Here is a 25,885-nt window from a genome sequence, read left to right on the forward strand (position 1 = left end):
AACATGCTGTATCACCCATGATAGATGAATTGCTCCAACAGTCTTCAGGCAGATGTTCCAGGACAGTATAATATACAATTACTCTGCCTTATCACCTTCCCAGGGACAATAAAGCTTCCTCCTTCTATAGCTCATGTGAGTGAAGGCAAAATTAGTTTTACTTTTACAACACTGACTCACTTATCATGTTGCCTTGATTGTGCTTTTACAGCTAAAGAAAACATATATTCCACTTTTAAACTTAAGAAAAAAAAGCCCTTAAAAATAAAACTGAAACCTTGTTTTGATTCCCTTTTACATCAGAGAATACAGTGTTTTGTTGAAAAGAGATGCAAGCAAGGTAATAATATATATGTGTCTGTGTGTAGTTATATAACTCAAGCAGTGAGATTGGGATTGTATAATCATTATACCCATAATATTAATTTTCAAAGGCCATACAGAAACCATTAATTGGATGGAACATGTAATTAAAAATATATATTTATGCTGATATCATCCATATATTTCTCGGGCAGGGGCACACAGCTCCTGGAGCCTGCAAGGATATATTCCAGATGGCACACTCTCTCAGGACAGCCATCCCTGCTCTGGGCCCTTCGGGGTCTCTGTTCTGTAGGCCATGCGCACCCCGTAAAAGGGAGGGTCCTCACTGCGTTAACAGTGAGTGCCGATGCCAGAGCCAACACGCATTAGTGCACTGCAGTGATGATTTCTTTATCTGTACCTAAGAAATGGCACCAAAAGTTTGCGCAGAAATTCGTAAAACAAAACTCTCTCAACTGGCAAAGGGAAATAGGTATTTTTTAAAGTTGAATAGTAAGTTAAAGCCGAACATTGAGATGCCGTCCTAATAATCTTGTGGTAACCACAATTTATAATGAAACAAAGCAGCAAAAAATCCAACAGACTCAAAGGACACACACAACATGCTAGTGAGGGCAAAACCAGCACGCATCAATCTGTGGGCAGTGTGTGTGACTTCTCTCCACTTTGCAGGGCTTAATACAACTGTCGCCAGCACTCAGCAGCTATAATACACCCAAAGTCAGGAAAACAAATCACGCCCCCCATCTCACCCTAAGGAATGGCACGCTTGCCTTCTCTTCCCACATTCTACACACACTGCTTCCAGCCCCCACCTGATCCTTATTATCACAGCTCTCCTGGCAGGACTCAGTCCAGAGAGTTATGTACTTCTGGAAATACAGCAATTTGAAGAAGATAGGGGTCAATCAAAAACAGTCTCAACTTAAATTTTAGCACAAAAGGGCACAGAAAATATGCTTAAGTTTATGACTGGTAAAAGTATCAGACCACATCCATAATTACTTGGAATAAGCAAATAAAAGGCAAGTAAAAGCAAACTGAATGGGCTGTAAGTAAATATGCAGGAGTTGGGGTTCATGCAATAAATGACTGGGTATGCCTCAATTTGCTGATGGTATCAGCAGAATGTCCTGTTAAGATTTACTGGTCTTGGGAAAACCCTGAAACATTAGCCAAAATTGTTTAGAACAAGTCGAAGAGAGGATGCCACATGTTAAAAGACTCCATTTAAACTGAGTGTTCACCAGTCAATGCATTGTTAGCTAGCAACAGATTTTTAAATTAATAAGGAACCGTTAAGGCAAGATAGCCTTTTGTATAAATTCTTCATTCAAGACGAATAAAATCCCAGTGTTTGGGAATGTGTGCTGGGGTGCACACACTCTAACACAATCTCTGTTTTCTTGATTCACAATGTTGAAGACAATGAAGATGAAGTATGATTCCGTGCAGCACCCAGAAATGTGGAAACATGGTTACAGCAGCTGCAGAGAGCGCAGCTCGGACAGCCGAGCTCTTCATCAGGAAGCAGGCTAGACTGGACACGGCGGCGCACTCACCCAACTCCTGCAGGCCCCAGCAGTTCTCAGGATTCCACCCTAACCTCACAGACACCATCCTGACCGGCAAATACAAAGCAATGTCCAGCTTCTTAGTGTCGGCTTTTCACCTTGGCATATGAGTGCCTGGAGAAAATTTACAAAGCAACCTGGCAACGCATGAAAGCCACCACAGTGCTGCGGTCCACCTGCCTGCACTTCTAGCTGCCTCCATGTCCTTGGTTCGTGTTCTTCCACAGAGAGCCTTGCATCTGATTCTGCAAACCCCAGTCATCCTCACACTTACCACCCCCTCACCTCTGTTCGCTAACCTCGCTTTCATTCTCACTACTTTCCTAAAACTGGGTCTTCCAAAAGGCCCCAAGCCCCTCGGTGATGGGCCGGGGTATGTGTGTGTGGGGGCGGGGGAGACCACACCCTTGTCATCCTCCTTTGACTCCCACACCCTGCAGGGTGGTACTCTCTGCTTGTTTGCAGGACCCTCCCATTTCTGCACCACCCTTACTGTGAGCCAAGTTCCCAGTCTCTCCCGGACTGCTCCTTTGCCTCTCTGGCCCACTTTCCCCACTGTCCACGACACCAATCAATCACTTTGTCGTCTTCAAGTTCCACCTAGATTAGTGCTGACCCATACTCCCACTGACCCAGTTCCTTTTAGACCTCCCAAGGACGTCTCAAAATTAACAATGGCCACACCAGACTCCAGGTGTTTCTAAAGGGCATCTCCCTCCAGGAAGCAGTGCCTTGCTGAATGACACATTCCCCAGCAGGAGCCCTGGCCAGTGCACGTGAGGTGGTCTGGCGGCCCTTGCCCTCAAGTCATTCATTTGGTTAACACATCCCTTCCTTCTGCTTCCCAGCAAGCGTTGGACTCGGCCTTGCTCTCTGCCCAGATCTTTGTACTTTTCTTTCCATGATCTCGCATCTCCTGAGTCCTCCTGACTCATCCTTCCCACTGCCACAAGTGAGGTGTGAATATGTCATTTTTATTGGATAAAACTCAAACTATCCAGCAAGGACAGCAGTCAAAGTCCAAATGGATTTCTTGCTGCCTTTTATCTCATAATCTCCTATATCCTACAACCCAGGCTTTCTGGAATGAGAAGATAACTTTAAAACAAAGGAAAAGTACAATGTGAGAACAGAGAATGGGACAATGAGTCATAGAGATACCTGAAAATTCTAGTTTAAAACAAAGTTCTCGAAAACAATCTTTTAAAAATAAAGAGAAATCATACTATCCACTTTTTTAAGCATTTTTTTTTAATTTGGAAGGAGGGAGGAAGGGGGAGGGGAAGAGTGGGAGCAGAGGAGGGAAGAGGGGCAGGTATGAGGGAGAGATGAGATAGAACACTCCCGTCTGCAGATTGACTCCCCAAACGGCTCAAAGGTGGGCCACGATCAGGTAACTAAATCCAGGTCTCCCAGATGGATGGCAGGAAACAAACCACTCCAGCTATCATCCGCTGCCTCCCAGCTATCCTTTCCAGGAAACTGGAATCTGGAGCAGAATCAGAACGCAAACCAGGCCCTCCAAGGTGAGATGCGGGTGATCCAAGCAGTGTCTTAACCACTAAGCCAGAAACCGCATCTAATTTCTCAAATCTAAATGTCAACTACCCTGCCCTGCCCAAGGTATTTCCATCCAGATTGATCACCTTAATTAAACACACTCAACATTTACCATGTTTTCTCTCCAAGAGAAAAATATTTGTTTTTTTTTTTATTATTTGTTTTAATGATATTTTATATATGTGTTAAATATTTTAATTTTGTAGTGAAGATATAAAATGTCTTGAGGAATCAAAAAACCAAACTAATCAAGATGTACCTAAAACCTATACAGTGAGAAGTCTCCAAATGGTGCCAGAGCTGATACAGAAGGTACAAAATGAGGGACTAAGCTATTTAGCAAGATTTAAGGTAAAATAATTAAGATTCAGAAATTAATGTTTAAGAAGGAAAAGGAAAGAGTGGTAATAAGTTTAAATCCCCCTTAAGGAGAAGTATTGGGTTACATATTGTGTCACTGAATTTCTAGTTTATTTGAAATACAGGTCATTTGTAGTGCTCTGTAGTTAGGAACAGCGAACACTGTCTCACCAAAAACACAAAAGTACTCAGCAGCAGCTCTTTTTCTAGAACTCCTTACAAGTGCAGTTAACAGGAAAATAACATAAATTTTAAGAAAATGACAACAAAACGCTTGCGCTATGTTCCCTTGATAAAGAATATAAACTATGAAATTTATAAAAGGTATATATTATGTTAAAAAAATTCTGATGAAAAAGCCAAAATATAAACCATATATACTACCACATAGAAGGCAGCATCTTATTCCATAAAGACAGCATAAAGAAAATAACACTGACAGGCAAAGCTCTCTGCCTCACAAAGAAGACTGCATCACTATTGTCCGAACCTCTGAATGTCCCTCATCCCACCCCACACACTGTTTCTCTAACAGCACCAGAGAGGCAGTGTTTTAGAATGTGTTGAAACAAAGAAGCTGAAAACAAAAAGAAACAGCTAGTATGTTAGTGTTATGAGCATACTAATGACAACTGGTCAAACCTGGATACCTGTCAAAGTTATTCTGCTTTGTTGTACTACTTTCACTCAGGCCTACACCTGAGGTCAAAGCCAATTACCTACTTAGGGATGCACACAATATCCTGCTGACTGTTATCAGCCTCTCCTGTGATTACAGTGTTTCCTAATGAGCTATATGGTATGAGCTTCTAACGCTAGAAGATATAGATAGTTACATAGTAAAGTGTTTGCTGTGTGATAATAGCTCTAGTGTCTGAGGAATTAGTTATTATGCAAGACACTATTGCACAAGAAGTATCTTCTATTTTTTCATCTCTAAGGCCGTTATTCCTCCCGCAACATACATAGATATATCTAACTACCACCCGAGGGAGTGTCCATAGCAATTCCTTGTAGAAAGACCATCCCCAAAGATGGCTTCGGTCTTCTATAATGACTGGATTTGGGATTCAAAAACAGCAAGTTAAATAAACATGTTTATCTAGATTCTACTTTCAGATAGCAGTGGGAATGTATGGTCACTTTGTGTTCAAAATGGCTCTTCTAATTAACCTGTGATCCCAATGCCTATTGCAGTTATATCAACAAACAAAACAACTTGCCGTACTGCACTGATAAACAGAAAGCAAGACTTCAGAATCCTTTCCTTTGAAAGACTTCTAACCAATCTGCAACTTCTAATGCTCTGCACACTACTTGCTTTCAAACCTGTAAGTTTATTTTTTATTTAAGCAAAATATTTTCAGATTTAAATTTTCCAAACATAAACACGTGTTCTATATCCTCACACAGCTGGCTAGGCTGAAACAAAAATTTTAGGAAGCCTATGGCTGCAGGTTACAGGGCGGAACAGTAAAGTGTGAATAAAACAAGTAACAGGAAAGAACACAGAAAACACAAAGCCACAGCTGAAACACAACTAGAATGATCAAAATAAAATTCTCTAGTGAAAGAGGCAGGCAGAGAAAGTGGGACATTTTCTCAGGAAGAACTCAGTTTCTGCTGCAAAGGGACGGTATCCATCAGGGGAAGTAGAGCAGCTTCATATAGCACAACCTTCGGCTTCACGACAGAAAACCGGAAAGGATGATCCAAGGCCCGGCTGCGTTTTATCAGGGCACCCCACAAGGAAGCCCACCGCGACTTACCAGAGACATCTACTCCCACCCCTCACACATGCTGGAGAACCTGCTCAGGCAGCCTCTCGGCTTGCCAGGACCAGGCAGCCCTGACACTGACATCACCTGTGGCTCAACCGTGTGAAGGTGGCAGAAATCGGCAACGCGCCCCAGGCCAGCACCACACACGGAATGGGCACGTCTGTTCCAAAAGAAATTCATCGCGATGTAAAGCTGTGGAATCATTATCCTGAGAAAACTTAGGAAGCAAATTGGACTGTGAGGCTTTCCAACTACTCTTTCAGTCTGTTTCTTATTTTATTAAGTAGATGAGCGTCACAGGAAACTATAAAGAGATACAAACTCGAGATCAACCAAATAATGAAATAGTATTGATTAGTACTTTAAATGACAAAAATAGCTTTGATTTTAAAGTTTGTTCTTCTACTATTAGGACTGCAGCAATGATATTGCTTTAAATATATGTAGTATCTAATACTAATACTATTTTCACCCATTATTTTTATGTAGTGTTTTCATCTGAAATTAAAAAAACAAACAAACAAAGATTTGATACTTCTGATTCTTGGGAAAATGAAACTGTGTGTATTTGTATTCAGCAAGGATTTCATTTCCTTCTCAATATGTATAATAAATTTGCTACAAAGGCAAAGATCTATTTTTCCCTCATTGTCACCATTCAGGGAAAATTCAAGCTTGTTCCATTGCTTCTGGTGCAACCCACAAACCTGCACAGGAAGCCAAAGAAAAAATGAAACTCTGAAGAGATTAACCAAAAGGAGAAAGTTACTCCCTACAGAGCTGGTCTCTGTAACTCGGATGCTGGTTAAAATAAATGGAAGACAAGCACTAGGAACCCTGTTACGTGTTCAACTCTTAATATCATTGTAGCTGTCTTCGCTCATTATTAAGTCATACATAATAAGCATAAAATGCCTATATATAAAATTTCTAAAAATGCATGTTATTATTCATGATCTAAAATATTTATGTAGTTAAGATATTCTGGAAAAATATGCACTGGAGAAATTAAAACAAACTTTTAGCAGAAATAAATAAAGATCATAAGTATAACTGCTTTGTCATTGTAAATTTCCTTAAAAATGCTTCCAGCAATATACAAAGTTAAGACAGAATTCTAGAAGAAGTATTTTTTGACAAAAATTTTCTAGGATACAGTCACATTTCAATCAGTAGTAACACACAGCAAACTCCCTTCTCTGATCACATATGTAAGAAACTGCAAATCTGATCATTAGAAAATACTAAACAAAGTATTCAGGTGAAAAATAAAAGTGGAATTAGGGAGTACGGCCAGGGGTGAGCACACCTGCAGCTGAGGTAACCCTATCAGAGGTAGGGAGCTCCTCAACATATCCTTACCCTCCTCTGATCCAGGAAAGAACCCCCAAATCCTCATGAGGTCACAACTGTTTTCATGATAAAGACTCCTGTGGAAAATACTAGCAAAATCAATCTTCAAGTAGGGGAAAAAAAGAGCATTGCCTACAAACTCAGCAAAACAATGTGGTGAATATTTACTATGAGGCAGGAATTATAAATTCCATTCCTCCAATGTATGAACTGCGGTATTTATATTTAGGGCAGAATACAGAAAACAGTGGGGAAAAAAGGTAGAAGATCAAATTTTTTTTAATAAAGAAGTAAATGTAAGGTTAGAAGTACTAGAGGAAAAATCTGGCCAAAACTAGTCCCATTCCACGTTCAATGACAGGGACACATAAAACAAAAAATGAAACGGCCATTGTTAGCTGGAAATTTGGGTTTTGTATAATGTACTGAAAGACGTTTAATGTATTTGATGTAGCAGTTACGACACTGCTTGGAAAGCCTGCATCCCATATCAGAGTGTCTGGGTTTGAGTCCTGGTCCCAGTGCTGATCCAGCGTCCTAATAATGTGCACCTTGGCAAGCAGCAGGTGATGGTCAAATACTTGGCTCCCTGTCACCCATGTGGGAGACCAGGAGGGAGTTCCTGGCTCCTGGCTTTAGCCTGGCCCAGCCCTGGTGATTGCAGGCATTTTGGGAATGAACCAGCATTCCCAAAGACCTCTCTATTTCTCGCTGCCTTTCAAATAAATAACAAAATACAGAAATAAAAAATTTAAGGACATGATTCTGTTGGAATCTGTAGGAAGTTGGAAATTAGCCTGTGTGTGTGTGTGTGTGTGTGTGAGAGAGAGAGAGAGAGAGAGAGAGAGAGGGGCCTGGGGAAACAGGCCTCTGCAGAAGCCCAGCATCTGCACTTCACTCTGATAACCTTGCCGGTGGTCCCGGCCCTTCCCCCACGGGAAAGCTCTCTCCTCTGCACTAAATGGGATATCAGGCCTCAGAAAACCTCTATATTCTCCTCCAAAGCAGGTACCACAGAGGGAAGCCCCTTGGCCTGAGCCAGCAAGACTCCTCATGTCTGATAACAAACTTGGGAAGGAATTTTTCTTATTACACTCAGCAAACCCTTCATCCTGGAGAAGGGGCAGGGGGTAAAGAGAGGCTCCCTTAAAAACCGGAGCCTAAACAAAGACTGCACTCAGCTCTCTGCTCTCCCTGAGCCGCCCTCCTGGCCTGCCAGGTGCATTCTCTCCACTCAACCAGGAAACCTGGCTCTCACCCTGTCTGACTGGGCACTCTCTCTCTCTGTCCCTTCCATTCTGACGGATGCTCTGTCCCCAATAAAACCTTGCTACCTTGCTCTCGGTCTCACACCTGAATTCTTTCTTGCGTGAAGACAAGAACACCATGACTGTTCTCTACTGTGACAATGCCAGTGAACTTTTTAAAAAATTAAATGTTTTACGGGATTACCCTTAATATTTTGAATATGGGAGGTAGCAGTTTGGTACTTTTCATGGTTTATTAGCATTTTACTCTTTTGTATGCATTTATTATATTTCTCCCTTTATCCTAAAAACTAAAAGAAAAAAAAAAAAGGAAGGTAAGTTTTCTATAAACAAGAGCCCAACTGTGGTCACTTTACTGAAACCCAACTACTCTCATGTGGAAGTCACTATAACGAATGAAACAAAACAGTGGGATATGAACATATTCTACAGGTTACACTATAAGTCTGTGCACCATAACATATGAAAGTTTCTTCTCTAATTCTCTCATTAATATAGAGCTCACAGTTCATTAAAAAGGGAGATAAGATGATAGTAAAATGTTTCTGTTTTAATATAAAAACATATCTAAAGAATTTGCTGCATAAATAATATATTAGGGCACTGTGCTATGAATCTAAATTTATGCTTTGAAATTATAATGAATAATAATTAATGGTGAAAAAGTTTTATAGTAATGGTGTAACATACTGATTTGTAATGAATTAGACTTTTGGATATTTTAGACAGTAAAAGCTAAGGAAGAGGGAACATGTTTACATCTAAATAGATTGAGATGTCATTTCCTAAATTAATAATGCAAACTTGAAAAATAGCCCCAGGTTCACAAGACAAATTATAAAATTCTTTTGTAAACAAATCTATGTTACTTCTCATGAATAATTATAACTACTAATATTTCACCATTAATGTTCAATGTACAAAATGAGAAATATATTTTCAAACAAAATTTAAATAATATTTCAGGTTCTAATGATGATAATTTACCTGCAAATAAATGTTCATAATGACAAAGACAGGAATACTCTACAGGAGTAATTCCTATCCACTTACATTAAGCAAATAAAAATCTCAATGGGAAAAAAGTTATTTAAATATTTTGAGCAATAAACATTATGAGGTGATACTAATAAGATAAATAAGAATATATGCTCCTAAAATATGTGGCCATCTAATACATGATCATACACAAATATCACATGGCAAAAGCCTTTTCCTTTGTTTATGAGAGGTAAATGTGTTGGTGATTATCTTGTTCTTCCTATACTATGCGAGCAAATTAATCATTTGGAACTTAACTGCTCATTTCAAATCTTTTTCTCATCAACAATAAAACAAAAGATACGAGTTCTAAGACCCACATTTCATCCATAATCCATAACTCTGCACCTATTCTCCTATTTCACACTGACTTTACTCAGTGCAAGGTCAGCTTGTCTTTGTTGACTAGTTAAAGCAAATTTAACCATGGGCATCCAGACTAGTAAACCTTTTGAGAGAACGGAAAGACCAAATTACTTAAAAGTTTTAAATACGGATAAAAATCACCCTTTTATCAAAAATATTAAACATTTCAAAAGGAAATTCAGTGGATACGATTGGACTTAAATGTCCAAAGTATTAATTCACTGGACAGTAGCAATACACTTAGAAAACACTAACTGCTTTTTTTAAAAAAATACATAAACCAGAAACATAGTCACTTTTATCACTATCAAGCATTATATACTGTATACAATTGTATTTGCTATACATTTTTTAAAAAAGATTTATTTTATTTATTTGAAAGGCAGAGAGAGGGAGAGACAGAGAGAAAAACTTGCTCTTCCAACATCTGATTCACTCCCCAAACGGCCTCAACAGCTGGGGCTGGGCCAGGCTGGAGCCAGGAGTTTCATCTGGGTCTCCCACATGGGTGCAGGGGCTCAGTCACTTGGGTCATCTTCCACTGCTTTTCCCAGGCACATTAGCAGGCACCTGGATTGGAAGTGGAGCAGCTGGGACCAGAAGCAGCAGCCATATGGCATGTTGACATAGCAGGTTATGGCTTTACCTGCTACACCACAATGCCAGTCTTGTGCTATGCTTTTAAATTTTTTGGTTAACATGTAACAACTGTACAAACTTACAGGGTGCAGTGTGGTATTTCAACACATCTATGCAGCATGTATTGATCAGATCAGAGTAGTTCGCGTTTCCTTTGTCTCTTCTCTTCTAGCTCCCCTGCTCCCTAACACAGTACCTGATGGACACACAACAGGGATGGGATCGAGCTGGGTGAAGTGCACTACTAACAAGAAATGATGTTATTTTAGAAGGGCGACTTGAACAGGGACCTCAACCTTTGCAAAGAGTACAATGCACTTTCAAATCAAGAAAACCTGAAACACTTTGAAAAATGTCTATATGCACACAAAGTTGCATCTACCAAAGACACCACTAATAAGAGAGAAAAGAATCACAACTTCTGTAGTGCTCTATCAAACGCTTCATCACAAATTCTGGGAATTCATTCTTATAGAAATCACAACATCCAGAATTGTGGTGTCATGGGTTAAGCTGTCGCCTGCAATGCTGGCAACTCATATGGGTGCCGGTTACAGACCTGGCTGCTCCGCTCCCAATCCAACTCCCTTCTAATGGCCTGGAAAAGCAGCGGCGCCCCTGCCACCCACATGGAGACCCAGAGGAAACTCCTGGCTTCTTCCTGGCCTAGCAACAGCTTGTGAAGCCATTTGGGGAGTGAATGAGTGTATGGAAGGAATCTTTATATAACTGCCTTTCAAATACAGTAAATAAATCTTTAAAACAAATCACAGATCTGGGGCCGGTGCTATGGCACAGCGGGTTAACGCCATGGCCTGTAGCACCGGCATCCTATAAAAACCTGAAATAAATTTTGACTATTGCATAACAGCATTACCTGGGACCACAATGTATTAAAATTATAATTCAGAAGAGTGGTTTTCTATTTTTTTTCTTACATGAATGAAAATCTATTTATTGTAACGTCATAATCTAATTATAACTCTTCTTTCATTGTAAATGAATTTGATAAATTTGATAAATTTCATTTTTCAACTTCATTAACTTTACAAAAAAATTCTTCTCATTAAATTAAAGCATTCTGGTGCTCAGATATTTAATGAATAAAAACCTTTTCAAACTGGGCATTTTGAAACTGTAAAGTATTTCAGCAATTATCCAACAACTGATTTTAGATTTAGTAAAATTTTAACTACTTCAAAAACTGTAAAAAACAAATTGAATCTTGGCATGTATTGTGAAGTAAATTTTAACCAGTGAACCCCTCCAGGACAGTAAGTCACCTGCATTTACTCCCTGAACAGTGCACAGAGACTGAAAAGCACAGTAAACACAACCAACAAGCAAGCCAGTCACCTGAGAGGGGGGCAAAACCGAGGGTCAATGTGTACCAAACAAGGCCCTGTGCCAGGCTCGGAGTGCATGGTCAGCGGGTTTCTGATCTGAGGGCACAGGATCCTCGAAGGAAGAGCCACTGATTTCCCAAAGAAAGCAGCAGTAGCTCTGAGAGGTAAACGTGACACAGTATAGGACACCTAGACTGGATCCTTCACACAGCCGCACCTGCGTGGTGTGTGCTTACCCCAAACTGAAGACAAAATTGGGATGTTGAGGCTAACTCACCGGTAACTTTATCAACAATTCTCCTCTTTTTAAAAATTTTTACCTGTCAAAAGTCTGAAAATACTATCCATAAGTGTTACAATAAATAAATACTATCTGTTTTAACTATGAAATCTACTTGCAAGTGGTGAATACCACTTTTACCTATTTTATATGTGGCATTTCGTACACAGTCTTATTTGAAACTATAGGACTGCTACTTTCAGTTTGAAAATCAACATTATACAGAAGATTTATTATTGGCATGGGAAGGTAGTTACAACTTGTTAAGTATGAAAAATTTGCACTGAAACAAACAAAATACCTCCCCCAAGACAACAGCAAAATATGCATCAGGTAGACTGAAAGCATACAAGCCGAAGCGCTAAAACAAAAACTGAAGAAAATTTTTATTTTTCTAAATGCTTTTCTGTGTCTTACAGTATGATCTCAACCATACAGGAAAAGAGCTTCCAATGTCATTTTTGAAGAACCCATATTTCAAAATGTGGCTGACTGGGAAAGGCTGAGTCCTGGCCCAGGGAGCAGTCTCAGCTCCACGCTGGGGGAGTGGTGTCCACGCCAGCTGCATGACACGCATTTCTCTGTCATCACACACGGGTAAAACATCAAGTGTGCAATTTTGCTGTTTTAAAACAAGAACTACTGGCCTCCTTGGCTATAAAATAACAGGTTACTTTAGGTTGGTTATTTTATGGTGAATTAAGCCATCCTATTTTTTTTTTTAATTTGGTTGAATGTTTTTCTTGTTAAATAATGCTTAAAAAATAAAACCTGGAAGTTCTTTGCCTAGTCCTTAAAAAAACATATTACCAGAACCTCAGTGAGGATTAAGTAGCACTGGTGTCTACTTCTTCCGGATTACCATTTTACCAAGTTTTCAGGAAACACCAACCTAGTTGGTGTTCAATGACAGCAGGTCGCATCCAATGCTGAGTGGATGGATGAACGCTGCATGAGTGAACTGTATCTGTTCAGTCTCTGTGCTGTTTGATGACAACTTGATGCGACGCTGTGGTGGACGATAATGACCCTGAGAATACACGCGCTGAGCGCAGAGGCTACATCTGCGGGAATTCAAAGCTGGTTTTATAGGCAGCTTCAGGCTGACTGCACACATCCCAAAGCCAACGAGAGTGAGCTGCCTTGGAAGGCACAGCCTCCCTATCTCCACGTTCCCATGCGAGCCAGCAGACTCTGACACAGGTACCACTGCTGCCAGCACTCCTGCTAGTGCCCTCCAGACCAGCACCGGGGTCCAGGACAGGCCGACCCAGCTGCAAGGGGCATTCTCCATCTCGCCTTTGGCCAGTACCCTTGTACTTGCACCTCCTCATACTGCTGAGCCAGACAACGCGGCACTGCCCGAGTCCACTGACATTCTGCACTGGGGCTCCTGCCTCTAACAACCTCTGCAGTATCACCCAGTCACCGACAGCCCACATCTTCTTAGAACGCACCTGAGTCCTTGGCCCTCCACCGTACTCTACGTCGTGGCTGACGCTCCCTCCTCTGTGAGGACTTCAGCTGGGCTCAACGTGCTCCTGCTCCAAGCGCTCGGAGGCCCCTGGGCTCGCCCTGACCAACCTGCACTTGACTCATTGTGGAGTCTTCAGTCACCTTCTACGCTCACACCGTTCAGGGCAGGGAATACTGCTGACACCATCTTTACTCTCAGAAGATGAGCTATCATTTACGCGCTAACTGATCAATTAACAGGTGTGACACCTTACAATGCATAGCAAAATAAAAATCACTAGACACTCAGGTGTAACAAACGATCATAAAACCTAACTAGTAAGATCACAAAAAATGGAAAAGAACTTTGTGTAACAATCACTAACTTTATATGATACGACAATAGTGGATCAATGACATTAAAAACTTGTCTAAATGCATAGACTGTGCAGAAGGACTTTCTAAGGCAATCTGGAGGCTCTAGGTGAAGACAAAGTGTCAGCATAGGTTCCGCTACGGTCACCAACGATGCCTCCTTCTGGTGGAGATGGTGAAGACCAGGAGGCTCTACACCAGCAGGGGTAGAGGATGTATGAGAAGTCACAGCGCTATCCTCTCAGTTTACTATGAACTTCAACTTCGAAAGAATACAGCCTATCTTAAAAAAAAGATCACTAAAATTACACATAAAACTCCCAAACTAAAACAAAACCTTGCCGTGGAATACGCCCATTAAAGCTGATTGGAAAACTCTCTTTACAGGCCATTTAACAGGATGGTGAGCTCACATGGCGGCCCAGCGTTCGTTACCTGTAGTCACACCAGGGGCATCTGTACGGCTTTTCTCCAGTGTGCACACGCTTATGTCGAGTCAAATGGGACTGGGTTGTGGAAGCAAAGTTACACTCATCACATTTGAAAGGTTTTTCTCCTGTTACAGATGAAGAAACATTTTATGTGAATAATGATTTTAGAATATTTGAATATTCTCACAGTGAGAAAGTTAGATTAAATCATTGATTTCTGTTTCTATGTTAGAACATAAGCAAGGTGCATAATATACAATTAAAATTAATCTTATACAAACAGGAATCAACACTAGAGGTAGGGTTTAGCACCGTACCTAGAATGATTTAACAAGTTGTTAGATTAGAGTCATCATAAAAATTTCAATAATGTTAAAATCACAAAAAACAGAGTTATACATCAAATATATATAATGCTAAACTTTTAAGTCTTGTTATTAAGAATGAGAAAAATAAATAAAACCAAGTTATAAATGGACACAACTTAAAACAGCATTAAAAGTAAAAGAAAATACAGTTCACTGAGTAAAAAAAATGGAGGCCTCAAAGAAATATTTAAAATATTATTTAACACCACTTTAAAATATATCAATTCTGTGTAGGTATAATATATATAATACGGACAACATTTTAATTCTCTAAAAAGTATGTTTAGAAACTGATACTCAAATCTGCTATTGAAAAAACGTCTAAATATGGTCAGAACAGCTTGGAAATGTGCGTCTTGTTTTTGAAGTGTAAGTTTTATCAAATCTAAACAGAGGTCATGCATTTCAATTGAGAACTTAGCCTCTGAATTGAGACATGTAAAGTGCACATCAAATTTCAAATTCTTAACACAAAAATACAATGAAATATTGTTAACAAAGCTTAATCGATTTCATGGGAGACAGTGCAGAGGCATAGCAGGTTAAGCCTTCAACTGTGATGCCAGCATCCCATGTGGGTGCCAGCTCCAGCCCCAGCTGCTCCACTTCCTATTCAACTCCCTGTAAATGTGCCTGGGAAAGCAGTGGAAGAGGAGCCTCTACACCCATGTTGGAGACCCAGAAACAGCTCTGGTCTTCTGGCTTTGGTCTGGCTCAGCCCAGGCCATTGCTGCCATTTGGGGAGTGAGCAAGCAGATGAAAGATCTGTCTCTCTGTCCCTCCTCCTCTCTCTGTAACTCTGCCTTTCAAATAAATAAAATAAAAATCTTTAAGTTGATTACATGAAGAAATGATAAAAAAAAAAGTTGGATATATTTGGTTAAATGAACTATATCACAAAAGTGATTTCACATGTTTTTCTTTTTTTCAGTATAGTTGCTGGGAACCATCCCACATGCTTCAGGTGAATTTAAAATGTGTACGGGAATAAGAATTAAAAGTTGTGATTTAGGCACACAAAAAGTGAAATCCATGCATAGTGTCTCTAATATACATGAAATTTTTGAAGATCCTCCGTATGTATGGATTTCAAAGATGTTCTGAACCAGAATTTGAAATGCTCCAGCATAGTTCATATTACGTTTCTATTGGACTGTGATGAACTAGGGAGAACCTCATTCTAAATTCCCAATAATGCAATATATTGCAATATTCAACTCAACAAACTTTTCCCCCCAAGTTTTATGTGTAGTATACTAACTTATTTAATGAACTATGGGATATCCTGGTTTAAAGTCATTCCAGGGTTTAGCCTTGTGGTTCCACATCAGAATGCCTGGGTTCAACTCCTGCCCTGGTCCCCAAATCCACTTCCTTCCCATGTGTATTCTGGACATCAGTGGTGATGGCTAAAGAACATGGGATTCTGACACCCACACTGAAGAATGGCCACTTTAGGTATCTGGAGAGTGAACCAGTGGCAGGGGCTCTCCTTGTCTGTTTGACTGAACTTCTATAATTTTCTATGTATCACTCTTTACCTCTGAAAGAAGTAATATATATATATGTATATATATTTGTGTATGCATTTATATATATAAGAAGTATTTAAATTATACATCAGTGTGACTATCAATAAAATAATATCTCTTATGAAACTGGAATGTTTATGTGGCCTTAGCCTTCACTGCAGCAATATTTATGTGAATGCACACAGATCTTGTTGGGGGCTGTTTTTATGTCCTTTACAGAACAGCAAAATAGTGAAGTGAAGCCAGATGAACTTCAGTCCCAATCCTGGTTCTGTCACATGCTACCTGTTAGATCACTTGAGAAGACATATGCCACCGAATATGGAGAGTAATTTGTGAGGATTAAATATGACAAAAATATAGAAAGCACACTTATCAGAGTGGTCGATAAAGAGCTGCTTTTATATTATTAGGCTAGCACTGCCTAAACACTGGCAATTGTAAACCAGCCTCTGTCGAAGACAAAAAGAAGGGCAAGAAATGGCTCCCAGGAATAGCCCAGAACCAGTAAAATGACTACCATCACTGGAGCAGGTGTGGTAGCACAGCAAGTGAACCTGGCACTTGGGAGGCCTGCATCCCATGCTGGATTTCCGGTTCAAGTCCCTGCTCCTCTACTTTGAATCTAGCTTCCTGCTAACAAACCTGGTGGTCCAAGTATCTGCATCCCTGCCACTCATGAATGAGACCTGGATGGAGTCCTGGTTCCTGGCTTTGGCCTGGCTTATGCGCAGTTGTTGTGGCCATTTGGGGAACAGATGAAGATTCTCTCTCTCCCTCTACCACCAACCCCCCGCCACCCTATGTGTGTTGCTCTGCCTTTCAAATAAATGAATAAATAAATCTTAGAAAAAAGTAACTGGTCTTGCATAGTGAACAGGATACATAATGATAAAATTTAACAGTTCTTACCAAGAAATGTTTCTACTTGACATACCTTTGTTTTGCTTTATTTTCAAGACTATGTACAAAGATCAAATATATTTTAGTTGAAATATTTTTCTCTTTTAGCCATATACAACACTCTAAAGAAGCAGTCAGCCAAGAGCTGCTTCAACAATTTGTTCTCAGATTCTAAACTTCTGGTCAAGAAACTTAAATGGCTATAGGCAATTCAGTCATATTGGTGTAACTCATAAAAAAATCCACTGTCACGATAATAGGATATTTTGTGTAAATCCAAGGGACAATATATTATAATTGTATTGTGTAAGTCTAAAGCAAAACTGAAAATAGTTATGCTCATTATCATTATAAGAATTTTTGTGGCATATTGGGTAAACCCGCCACCTGCAATGCTGGCATCTGAAATGGGCACCAATTTGTGTCCCACCTGCTCCACTCCGACCCAGCTCTCTGCTAATGGCCTGGAAAAAGCAGTGGAAGATGGCCCAAGTGTTTGGACCCTGCACCTATGTGGGAGACCTCAATGAAGCACCTGGTTCCGGGCTTTGGCCTGGCCCAGTCCTGGCCATTGTGGCCATTTGGGTAGTGAACCAGTGGATAGAATCAATCTCAATCTCTCTCTCTCTCTCTCTCTCTCTCTCTCTCTCTCTCTCTCTCCCTCCCTCCCTCCCTGACTTTCAAATAAATAAATCTTTAAAACAAAAAAAGAACCTGAATTTGTTTATTAAATTAGATGAATAGTAATTTAACCTCACACCTATATCAAAATACAGTTCACATGAAAAAAAGTTAGAAAGGGAAAGCAGTAATCTGGAAGAAACTGTACCTATTATTAATATTGTGACTAACTTGACATAAGTCTCTCTAGACTGAGCAGCAAGGCAGAATATAAACAGTATACACATAAACAGCTTCAGTAAGGAACACACTGGTAAATCTGGCTACCGATGAAACTAGCCCCACAGTCGAGGTAAGCACCACTCATCCCGACGGCAGTACACACCTGCTTTGTTACACAGTCGAGATAAGCCCCACTCATCCCGAAGGCAGTCACGCCTGCTTTGTTACACTATATTTGTGCTTATTCTGGGGTAAAATAACTTCGAGATATCTTCAAAAATTCACAAAAATGTGCATTATGAAAAAGCTATGCATGGATTTCAAAATTTTTGCAACAAAATAAATTCATCTTCCAGTTCTACTTTCATTAACTTTTTGAAGTACCTTCACTTTATCTATTTTCTAGAAATTTACATACGTGGAGACGTATAATAGCCTTGTGATCTAGGCTCTCTGTCCCAGCATAATTATTCCATGATACACTCATGCTGCTCCAGGTAGCAACACTCCATTTATTCTCACAGCTGAGCAGTATTCCATCAGAAAGATGCAACGCAGTTTACGTATCCACTTACTCATTAAAGGACACAAGAGTATTCATTTTTGGCTATTTCAAAAAATAAATTTGCTATAAGCAAGATGTGCAGGTCATTGCTGAACATATATGTGCTTTTCTCTTGGGAAAATACCCAGTAGTAGAATGGCAGGGCAGTGTGGTAGGCACACATCGCTTTGCAAAACTGCTAACCTATTTCCCCTAGTGGTCTTTCCATTTTATACTCTCACCAGGGTGCGTGAAGGTCCCTGTTGCTCCAAATCCTCCCCAAGCTTTGTTGTCATCAGCACTTTAAATCTCTGCTTTTCTAAAGATGTTGAGGATTTTCTCACATATTTATTCAACATGTATCTATGTCATAGGAACAGAATACAGGTGTATCTGTGTGTGTGTGTGTGTGTGTGTGTGTGTGAAATATACACATACTCTTTGGTTGAACTACCTCACCAGACTTTTTGACTGTTTTCTCAGAATTGTGGTTTGGAGGTAAGTATTCTAGAAACAGATCCTTTCCAACTCTGTGGTGTGGACACAACTTCTCCCCTCTGTGATTTACCTGCTAATTGTCAATATGCTGTCTTCTGAAGCAGAGAAGCTTGTTACTTCATAAAGCTTGTAGGTTACAATTTATAATTTTTCAAGTTACTTCTTTTCTAGATGAAGTTATTGATAATGCGATTTAAGAAATCTTTGATATTTCAAAGTGACAAAGATTTTTTTCCTCCTATGTTTTCATCCAGGATTTACATTTAGATTATGACCAGTGTGAGCTAATCTACATACATGAAGTATGGTACAAAGTATGAATCAAAGTTCACTTTTACTGTACATGAATGCAGTTGTTCCCAATCATATGCTGGAAAGGATAAATCTTTGCTCCTGTGTCGAAAAACTAATCACAGGGTGTGAGTCAATTTCTGTGACCTCCATTCCATCCCAGTGACACACTGCCCACCTTAATGACAACATCAGGATAGCCTGAATACTGTAGCTTTATAATAGGTCTTGAAGTCAGGTAGTAAAAGCCCTCCACTTTTGTTCTTCTTTCCTGACCTTGTTTGACTATTTCAGACCTTTGCATTTCCATATGAAGTTTAAAATCAACTTGTCAATTTCTTAAAAACACAGATGAGACGTGGACTCATCAATGTGGGAGTAACTATAATCTGCATAACAATAAATCTTCTGATCCATGAACATGGTCTATTTATTCTACTTAGATCTATTTATTTTTTCTCAGTGGTGTTTCGAAGTTTCCACTGCAAAGGTTTTGCACATGCTTTGAAGATTTATCTCTAATTAATCTGCTTTGCTTGAAAATATGTGTCAAATACATGTGCAGGCCTATTTCTGGATTCTAATCTTGTTCACCTTTATTCCAAAATAATACAATCACGATCATGATAGTGGTGTGAGACTTTAAGATAGATAATATAATACTTCCACTTTTAATATAATCAATCTAAATGTTCAATTTATAGATTTTGCTCATTACACATATTCACAAATATATTCTTATGTCTCCTTATTCCAGTCAAACATATAAAACGCTCTGGAACTCCAGCTCACTGGTACCTTGTTTATAATGCTAACCGTGGAGACGTTTGTAGGCTACCGTTTCTCATGGGTGTGGCAGGTGTCTGGTAGGGGTAAAGATGTTTGTCAACCTCATTGCCCTAGTCCACAGTATGAACTAACGATCACTGGGTCTTTAAACATAATTTTCTTTGTTTGGGAGTTCAACATAAGCTCCTTCAGAAAGGTGTTCAGGGGCAGGAGGTGGGGCACAGTGGGTTGAGCTCTCGTGCGAGGCCTACATGCCATGTCAGAGTCTCATTGGGTCTCAACTATTCTATGTTCTGACTCAGCTCCTTGTTGATGAGCCCGGGAAGCAGGGGATGATGTTCCCAGCGCTTGAGCCCTCACCGCTTACATGGGGACCTGAACTGAGTTCCCAGCTCCTAGGCACAGCCTGGGCCAGCCCCCGCGTTGTGGGCGTTTGGAGAGTGTACGAGCGGATAGGAGCAGTCTCCGTCTAACTGTCTGTCTCTTCTGTCTCTCTGCCTCTTGAATAAGTTTAAAAATAAACAAACAAACATTCATGGCATTTTTATGTGACACAATTTAAATTTAACAATATTTTTAACGAATAATGCCATTAATATTCTCTATAATTCTAATAATTTGAAATTCACATGAAGCTAGTATCATATTATAGTAAACTATTAATGGTTATTTTTTATTCACCTTGATCATGCCATAGATTACACTGTGCAATATTAAGAAATTATGAATCATACTGACTGGCAGGGGAAAATATTATGCTACTGAAATATGATGCTGAATTAAGTCTTAGGCTAAGGAAGGTTGATGCATCTGAGTGATTGATGGAGTAGGAACACCTTGTCAGTTAATACATACTGCAGTTTATTCAAATCTGTATATGAGTTAATTTAAAACTCATCAGTTTTGTTACACATTCAACATTATTGCTCTTAATATATAATTTGGCAATCTTAAAAAACAAATCAGGAAAATAAGCTGCAGAAATACATGAGTTCCTTGTTTGTTAGTCTCAATTTACTTGCATAGTCAAAAGCATAAATCCAGCTTCTAGACTGTTGGGTTTAAAAACAAATTTTACAAAGTTGAAATCAGAATTTGAGTTTCCAAATAACTGTTTCTTGATTGAGATGCAACAAGCATTATATTAAAAGGTCTACGCAGTTTCCAAGGCATGTGTTTTATGGAAGGTAGACTGACTGGGAGCATTGCTTCTACACACTCTGTCATTCCAGGCCGGACATGAACCACTGGCACCATGAGGAAGAATGAACTACTCTCAACACGCTGTCTGTAACTCGGCAAGGTTACCTGTATACAGCCTATCCAAATAAGCAGAATGTGGCCAATTTCCATCCCATTTCTCCTTCACACGACCTAACAGCACCTATCAGTTTAGACTGCTGCTTTGCATAGTTTCCCTCACAAGCAATAACCTTGGACAAAGTAACAAGGAAGGGATTTGTTGCACCTTCAGCACCATGGATAGAAAAGTAAACAAAAGACCGAGCAAGGACACCAGGATGGCTGTGGACACGGTGTGTATCCATCCCTCTGCACGTCAACCATCCTTCAGAGTGCCTGACCGCGTTTCTCAGAAACACACACTTTGCGTTCCTTAGGGCAGGCGGGGGTTATTAAGCCGGCCAAGAATCTCAAGTGCAAGTGAGGGTTTGCTCTTGTGCCCTTGAATCAAGGGTCTCTGACAGGTGATAGAAGTAAATCTTAGAATGGAAGATGTGTAGTGTCAGCCCCTAGACAGTCTGTATCGCAGTAGGGAATTATTTACGCCATTTGGAACACTTTGGATACTTATCTCTTTCCAAGCTAATTGTAATTTGCGTGGGGAGTCTGTGGTAAATAGGTAACCATGTCAAAGAGGAAAACAACAGAGGAGCACAGATTTCAAACGCACCATTCAGTTTTGGCCTAGGGGGAAAAAGTTGTATGTTGCTTAAATATTTTAAATCCAGCTTAAAAACTAAGTGCCTAGACTGAGTTTTACTAAGCTGTTTTGTCGAAGTTAACAGTCTTAAGAACTGACTTTGGTATTAAAGAATCATGTTTGATTTGTGCCACAGAGGCAGATAAATGCCAAAAAGACAGATACCCCTGTCTGTGAGACATTGTCCTATATGGTATAAAGTTAATAGCAAAGTAATAAGGAGCCTCTGGACCTGACATAAAATATAAAGTTGTGCTGGCTCAATGCAGGCTTGCTGATCGATCCATCACCTGGAACGCCAGTGATTGCAGCATTCCTGTCCCCACTGTGCTGGAAGAGGGGGCTTGATCCACTGGAGGGAACACAAAGGGAGACTCTTGTCCCCTGGGACCACACCAGGTGAGGAAAGGCAAACTACGATGACACTCAAATAGCGACAATTTGCACCAATAAACTGAACTCTCTGTCAACACTAGAACTCTTCATGAGCAGTGTTACTCCAAAGATGTCCAACTGCAGGACAGCACTCAAGGACAACTGCATGCACTAGGCCTCTCCTGTCATCTCTTACACAGAGTCCTTAAGTGGGCAAACTAGAAGAATGAGTGCACAGGTGGCTCCTATGCACTTAGAGTTTTCATGTTCCACACTCAATTCCTGTTTCTTTCTTTCTTTTTTTTTTTACAGGCAGAGTGGACAGTGAGAGAGAGAGACAGAGAGAAAGGTCTTCCTTTGCCGTTGGTTCACCCTCCAATGGCCGCTAAGGCTGGCGCGCTGTGGCCAGCGCACCGTGCTGATCTGAAGCTAGGAGCCCGGTGCTTCTCCTGGTCTCCCATGCGGGTGCAGGGCCCAAGTACTTGGGCCATCCTCCACTGCACTCCCGGACCACAGCAGAGAGCTGGCCTGGAAGAGGGGCAACCGGGACAGAATCCGGCACCCCGACCAGGACTAGAACCCGGTGTGCCGGCGCCGCAAGGCGGAGGATTAGCCTATTGAGCCATGGCGCCGGCCTCAATTCCTGTTTCTAACATTACACTAAACATTGGAAATGTCCCTTCGACTCAACAGTGAAGTCTTGCTCCAAATGGAAATCCAAATCATATAGACTCAATGTGCTAAGAGGATCAGCAACTATTAATTTTCATTGATCATGAAAATGCTACATTGGGCAGTGAAACCACCTATATACCTGTTAAATACAGCAAATCAAGAATCATATTGCTCAAAGATGATATATTTAAGCTACCTTTATTTCACATCATTTTGGGTATATTGGCCAAACTCAACCATTTTCGTGGTACTCAGAGAAAAGCACAACGTGTAGCTATCAATGGGGATACCCCATGACCTCATTTGAAGCAGGAAACATTTGACAGTAGTGATTCTGTTAATTATTAGATAAACAGGCTCAGGCACATACAATTTGGAATCATGAAAATAATTACTTGTGAGATCCATTAGACTATATCAAGTAGGTAATAAAATCTGAAAAATGGTTAAAACTTTTCATCCTTAAGTGTTCCTAATCAAAGAACCCATTTTTTTTGGTTATTGTTGTTGTTAAATCACCCAAAATGTGCATCATGGGGGGGAAAAGATCTTCTCCAATGTCCATAATCACCTCTTGCATTACTTCTTCATTGTTATCTACTTTATATAGCAAGAACGCGAAAAAGCAAGAACTTGAATTCATGTCTGGTTGCCCATGAACTGAGGAACAGGAGGGCAGTGCAGGGCAGGTAGACAGAAAAGGTCAGAGTACAAGGGCAGCTGCAGAGGGAGGTGGGTGACGGGCGACATGCACTCGCTGGTTCCCATACCCAAACCCAAGGCAGAGCCTTCACTACAGAGAAAACAGCCTTGCACTACTGGGCTTTTACAGTCAAATTGGTCTTTTTCTCTCACTTAACATGAATTTACCAAGGACACTTGATCCCTGAAACATGTTAACATATCTTATTTTTAAATATATATTGCAACAAACAAAAACAGGCCACTTAAAATCTCACATTATGCCAACAGGATTTTCTGTAATCCCTCAAGTAAACTGATGTATAAAAATTCAGTGGAAAGGGAATGGATGAGTTTGACGCCTCATGCTGGTGCCTGCAGAAAGCAGCTGGGATGGACTTGGTACTGACCTGTGTGCTGCCGGCGGTGTTTGGTGAGGGCGTGCCGGGTCCCACCGGCAAAGCCGCAGAGGTCACATAGAAACGACTTCTCGCCTGTTGCAACAATAAACAGATGAGGGACTGCGGAGGTCACAGATCATTAAAACATATCTATCAAGGCTTTCAGGGTTACTAATTCCTCCAATCAAATGTTTCCATGTAAATATGTCAAATGGGAATGAAATTACCACTGCGGTTTATTGACTGTGATAAAATCTGAAAAGCACCACTGAACATAATTACATACTTGTCAGACCCATAAAAATTAGCTTTATTATCAATGGAATGGTTTTGTACAACTTCATTTCTGGTAGATGTCTTCCAGATGGGGCTGCTTTATGCACTTGAACAGTTTTTATGCATATCCTGATTTTTTACAATTCCCATACATCTGGCCTTTCTAAGCTGAGTAAAGACTGCTTGGAATAGGTAATATACAGTAGGTATGATTCTACTGAAATGAAACATACCAAATTTTCTGAATACTTAAGAACACTGAATTAGCTTTACCTGATTCTAGCAAGGTCTTCTCTAGTCACTTCCTACTTAATAATATGAATTAAATGGTTTCCTGAAAGACACTGAAGTTCCAAGTAATAAAGTCTACTTGACTCAGTGCAAACAGTAATTCAGTGCTGTTGTTTCTCAAACTTCTGTGGCATAAAAAAAGGAAGCTAGCGATTGCTGAAGAAATCACACAAACATTCCTATTTTTTATCTGTAATGATAGCTCTAAACTGGAAATCTCTGCAACAATGGGAGACATATTTGACAGACTTAGCGTTTGTGAAAAGTCTGCAAATGCTCATTTTCTTTAACGCTTCTTTATACAGGCTAACATTCGGCTCTACGGTTTATAAATGCAATATATCTTTCTATTGTAGCACGTTAAGGCAATAAGTGCTGGCTAGCTAGGCAGTTCATCCCATAAGATTCACAAAGAAGGACAAAATGGAATAAAAATGCTAACCCTAGAGAGATGCATTGAAATTATAAAATACTTTCCAGAAATAAAATAAATCATTGTATCTATCTTTATGCACTTTACTCATTTAGATATTTAATGCAACAAGTCTTCCCAGGGTGTGCCTGTGTCAGCCTGCTTTGTTCCAAACATTCTAGTATGTTATAACAGAAATTTTTCTTGTAGCATTTTGGAAATTACAATTGCTTTTTAAAGGGTAGAATAAACAGTACACATAGGAAGGCACAATAACTTTGATAAAAATAATCTTCTCTTAACAGTATTATTGGCTTTTCAAAATTAAATGAACACATATTAATATGAATTTTAACTAAAATGTTTAAATGTATTTCCCAATGGTATGTTAAAATTTTCATTATTATCATTCAAAAATAAAGCCAAATTTAAATATTTTTACTATCTTTACTTTCCTATTTTGTGGTTAAGTTTACTCTTTGGTATCATTATTTCAATGCAGAAAGAATAGAGGAGATGAGCTGTGAAGAATAAAGTTTAATTATAATCACTCATTTAATTATTTAATCAATTTGAAATATAAATCTTTCTAACTAGCTGTATTATCAATTAAATAACACTGAAAATAGACTCTTTTTTAATCCCTAAAGACAATTTGCTCGTTAATATTAACACACTATTCTATGTTAAGGCACAAGTGTTCTCAGTAATTTATCCATCAGCACAGTTTTGAGGGTGTTAACTCTTGTGTGGGAATGCATGTTTGAGCCAGAACACATACATGCATGTGAGGTGTACACACACATGCATTAGTCGGTGGGTGGTGAGGGGAATACTGGTGCTGTATCATCCAACTTCCGAAATTTCTAATGAGCAAAGGTAATACTTATTACTTTTGGTTCATGAAA

At 39.8% G+C, this 25,885-nt stretch overlaps 1 protein-coding gene across 5 annotated transcripts in view; it reads right to left on the bottom strand.

Moving 5' to 3' along the window:
* ZNF407 (zinc finger protein 407) overlaps window positions 1-25,885 on the bottom strand; it is a 454,851-nt gene that overhangs the window by 157,462 nt on the left and 271,504 nt on the right. For 4 of the 5 annotated variants that reach the window (XM_008261471.4, XM_051851877.2, XM_051851878.2 and 1 more), the window contains exons 6-7: window positions 24,008-24,091; window positions 14,161-14,281 (exon numbers count right to left, since the gene is read on the bottom strand). In XM_008261471.4, the coding sequence (XP_008259693.3) occupies window positions 14,161-14,281; window positions 24,008-24,091 (205 nt within the window). The remainder of the gene's footprint in view (window positions 1-14,160; window positions 14,282-24,007; window positions 24,092-25,885) is intronic. The other variant, XR_011379296.1, reaches the window with a different exon arrangement.

The sequence above is a fragment of the Oryctolagus cuniculus genome, chromosome 10, assembly GCF_964237555.1.
Source record: "Oryctolagus cuniculus chromosome 10, mOryCun1.1, whole genome shotgun sequence".
NCBI lineage: Eukaryota > Metazoa > Chordata > Mammalia > Lagomorpha > Leporidae > Oryctolagus > Oryctolagus cuniculus.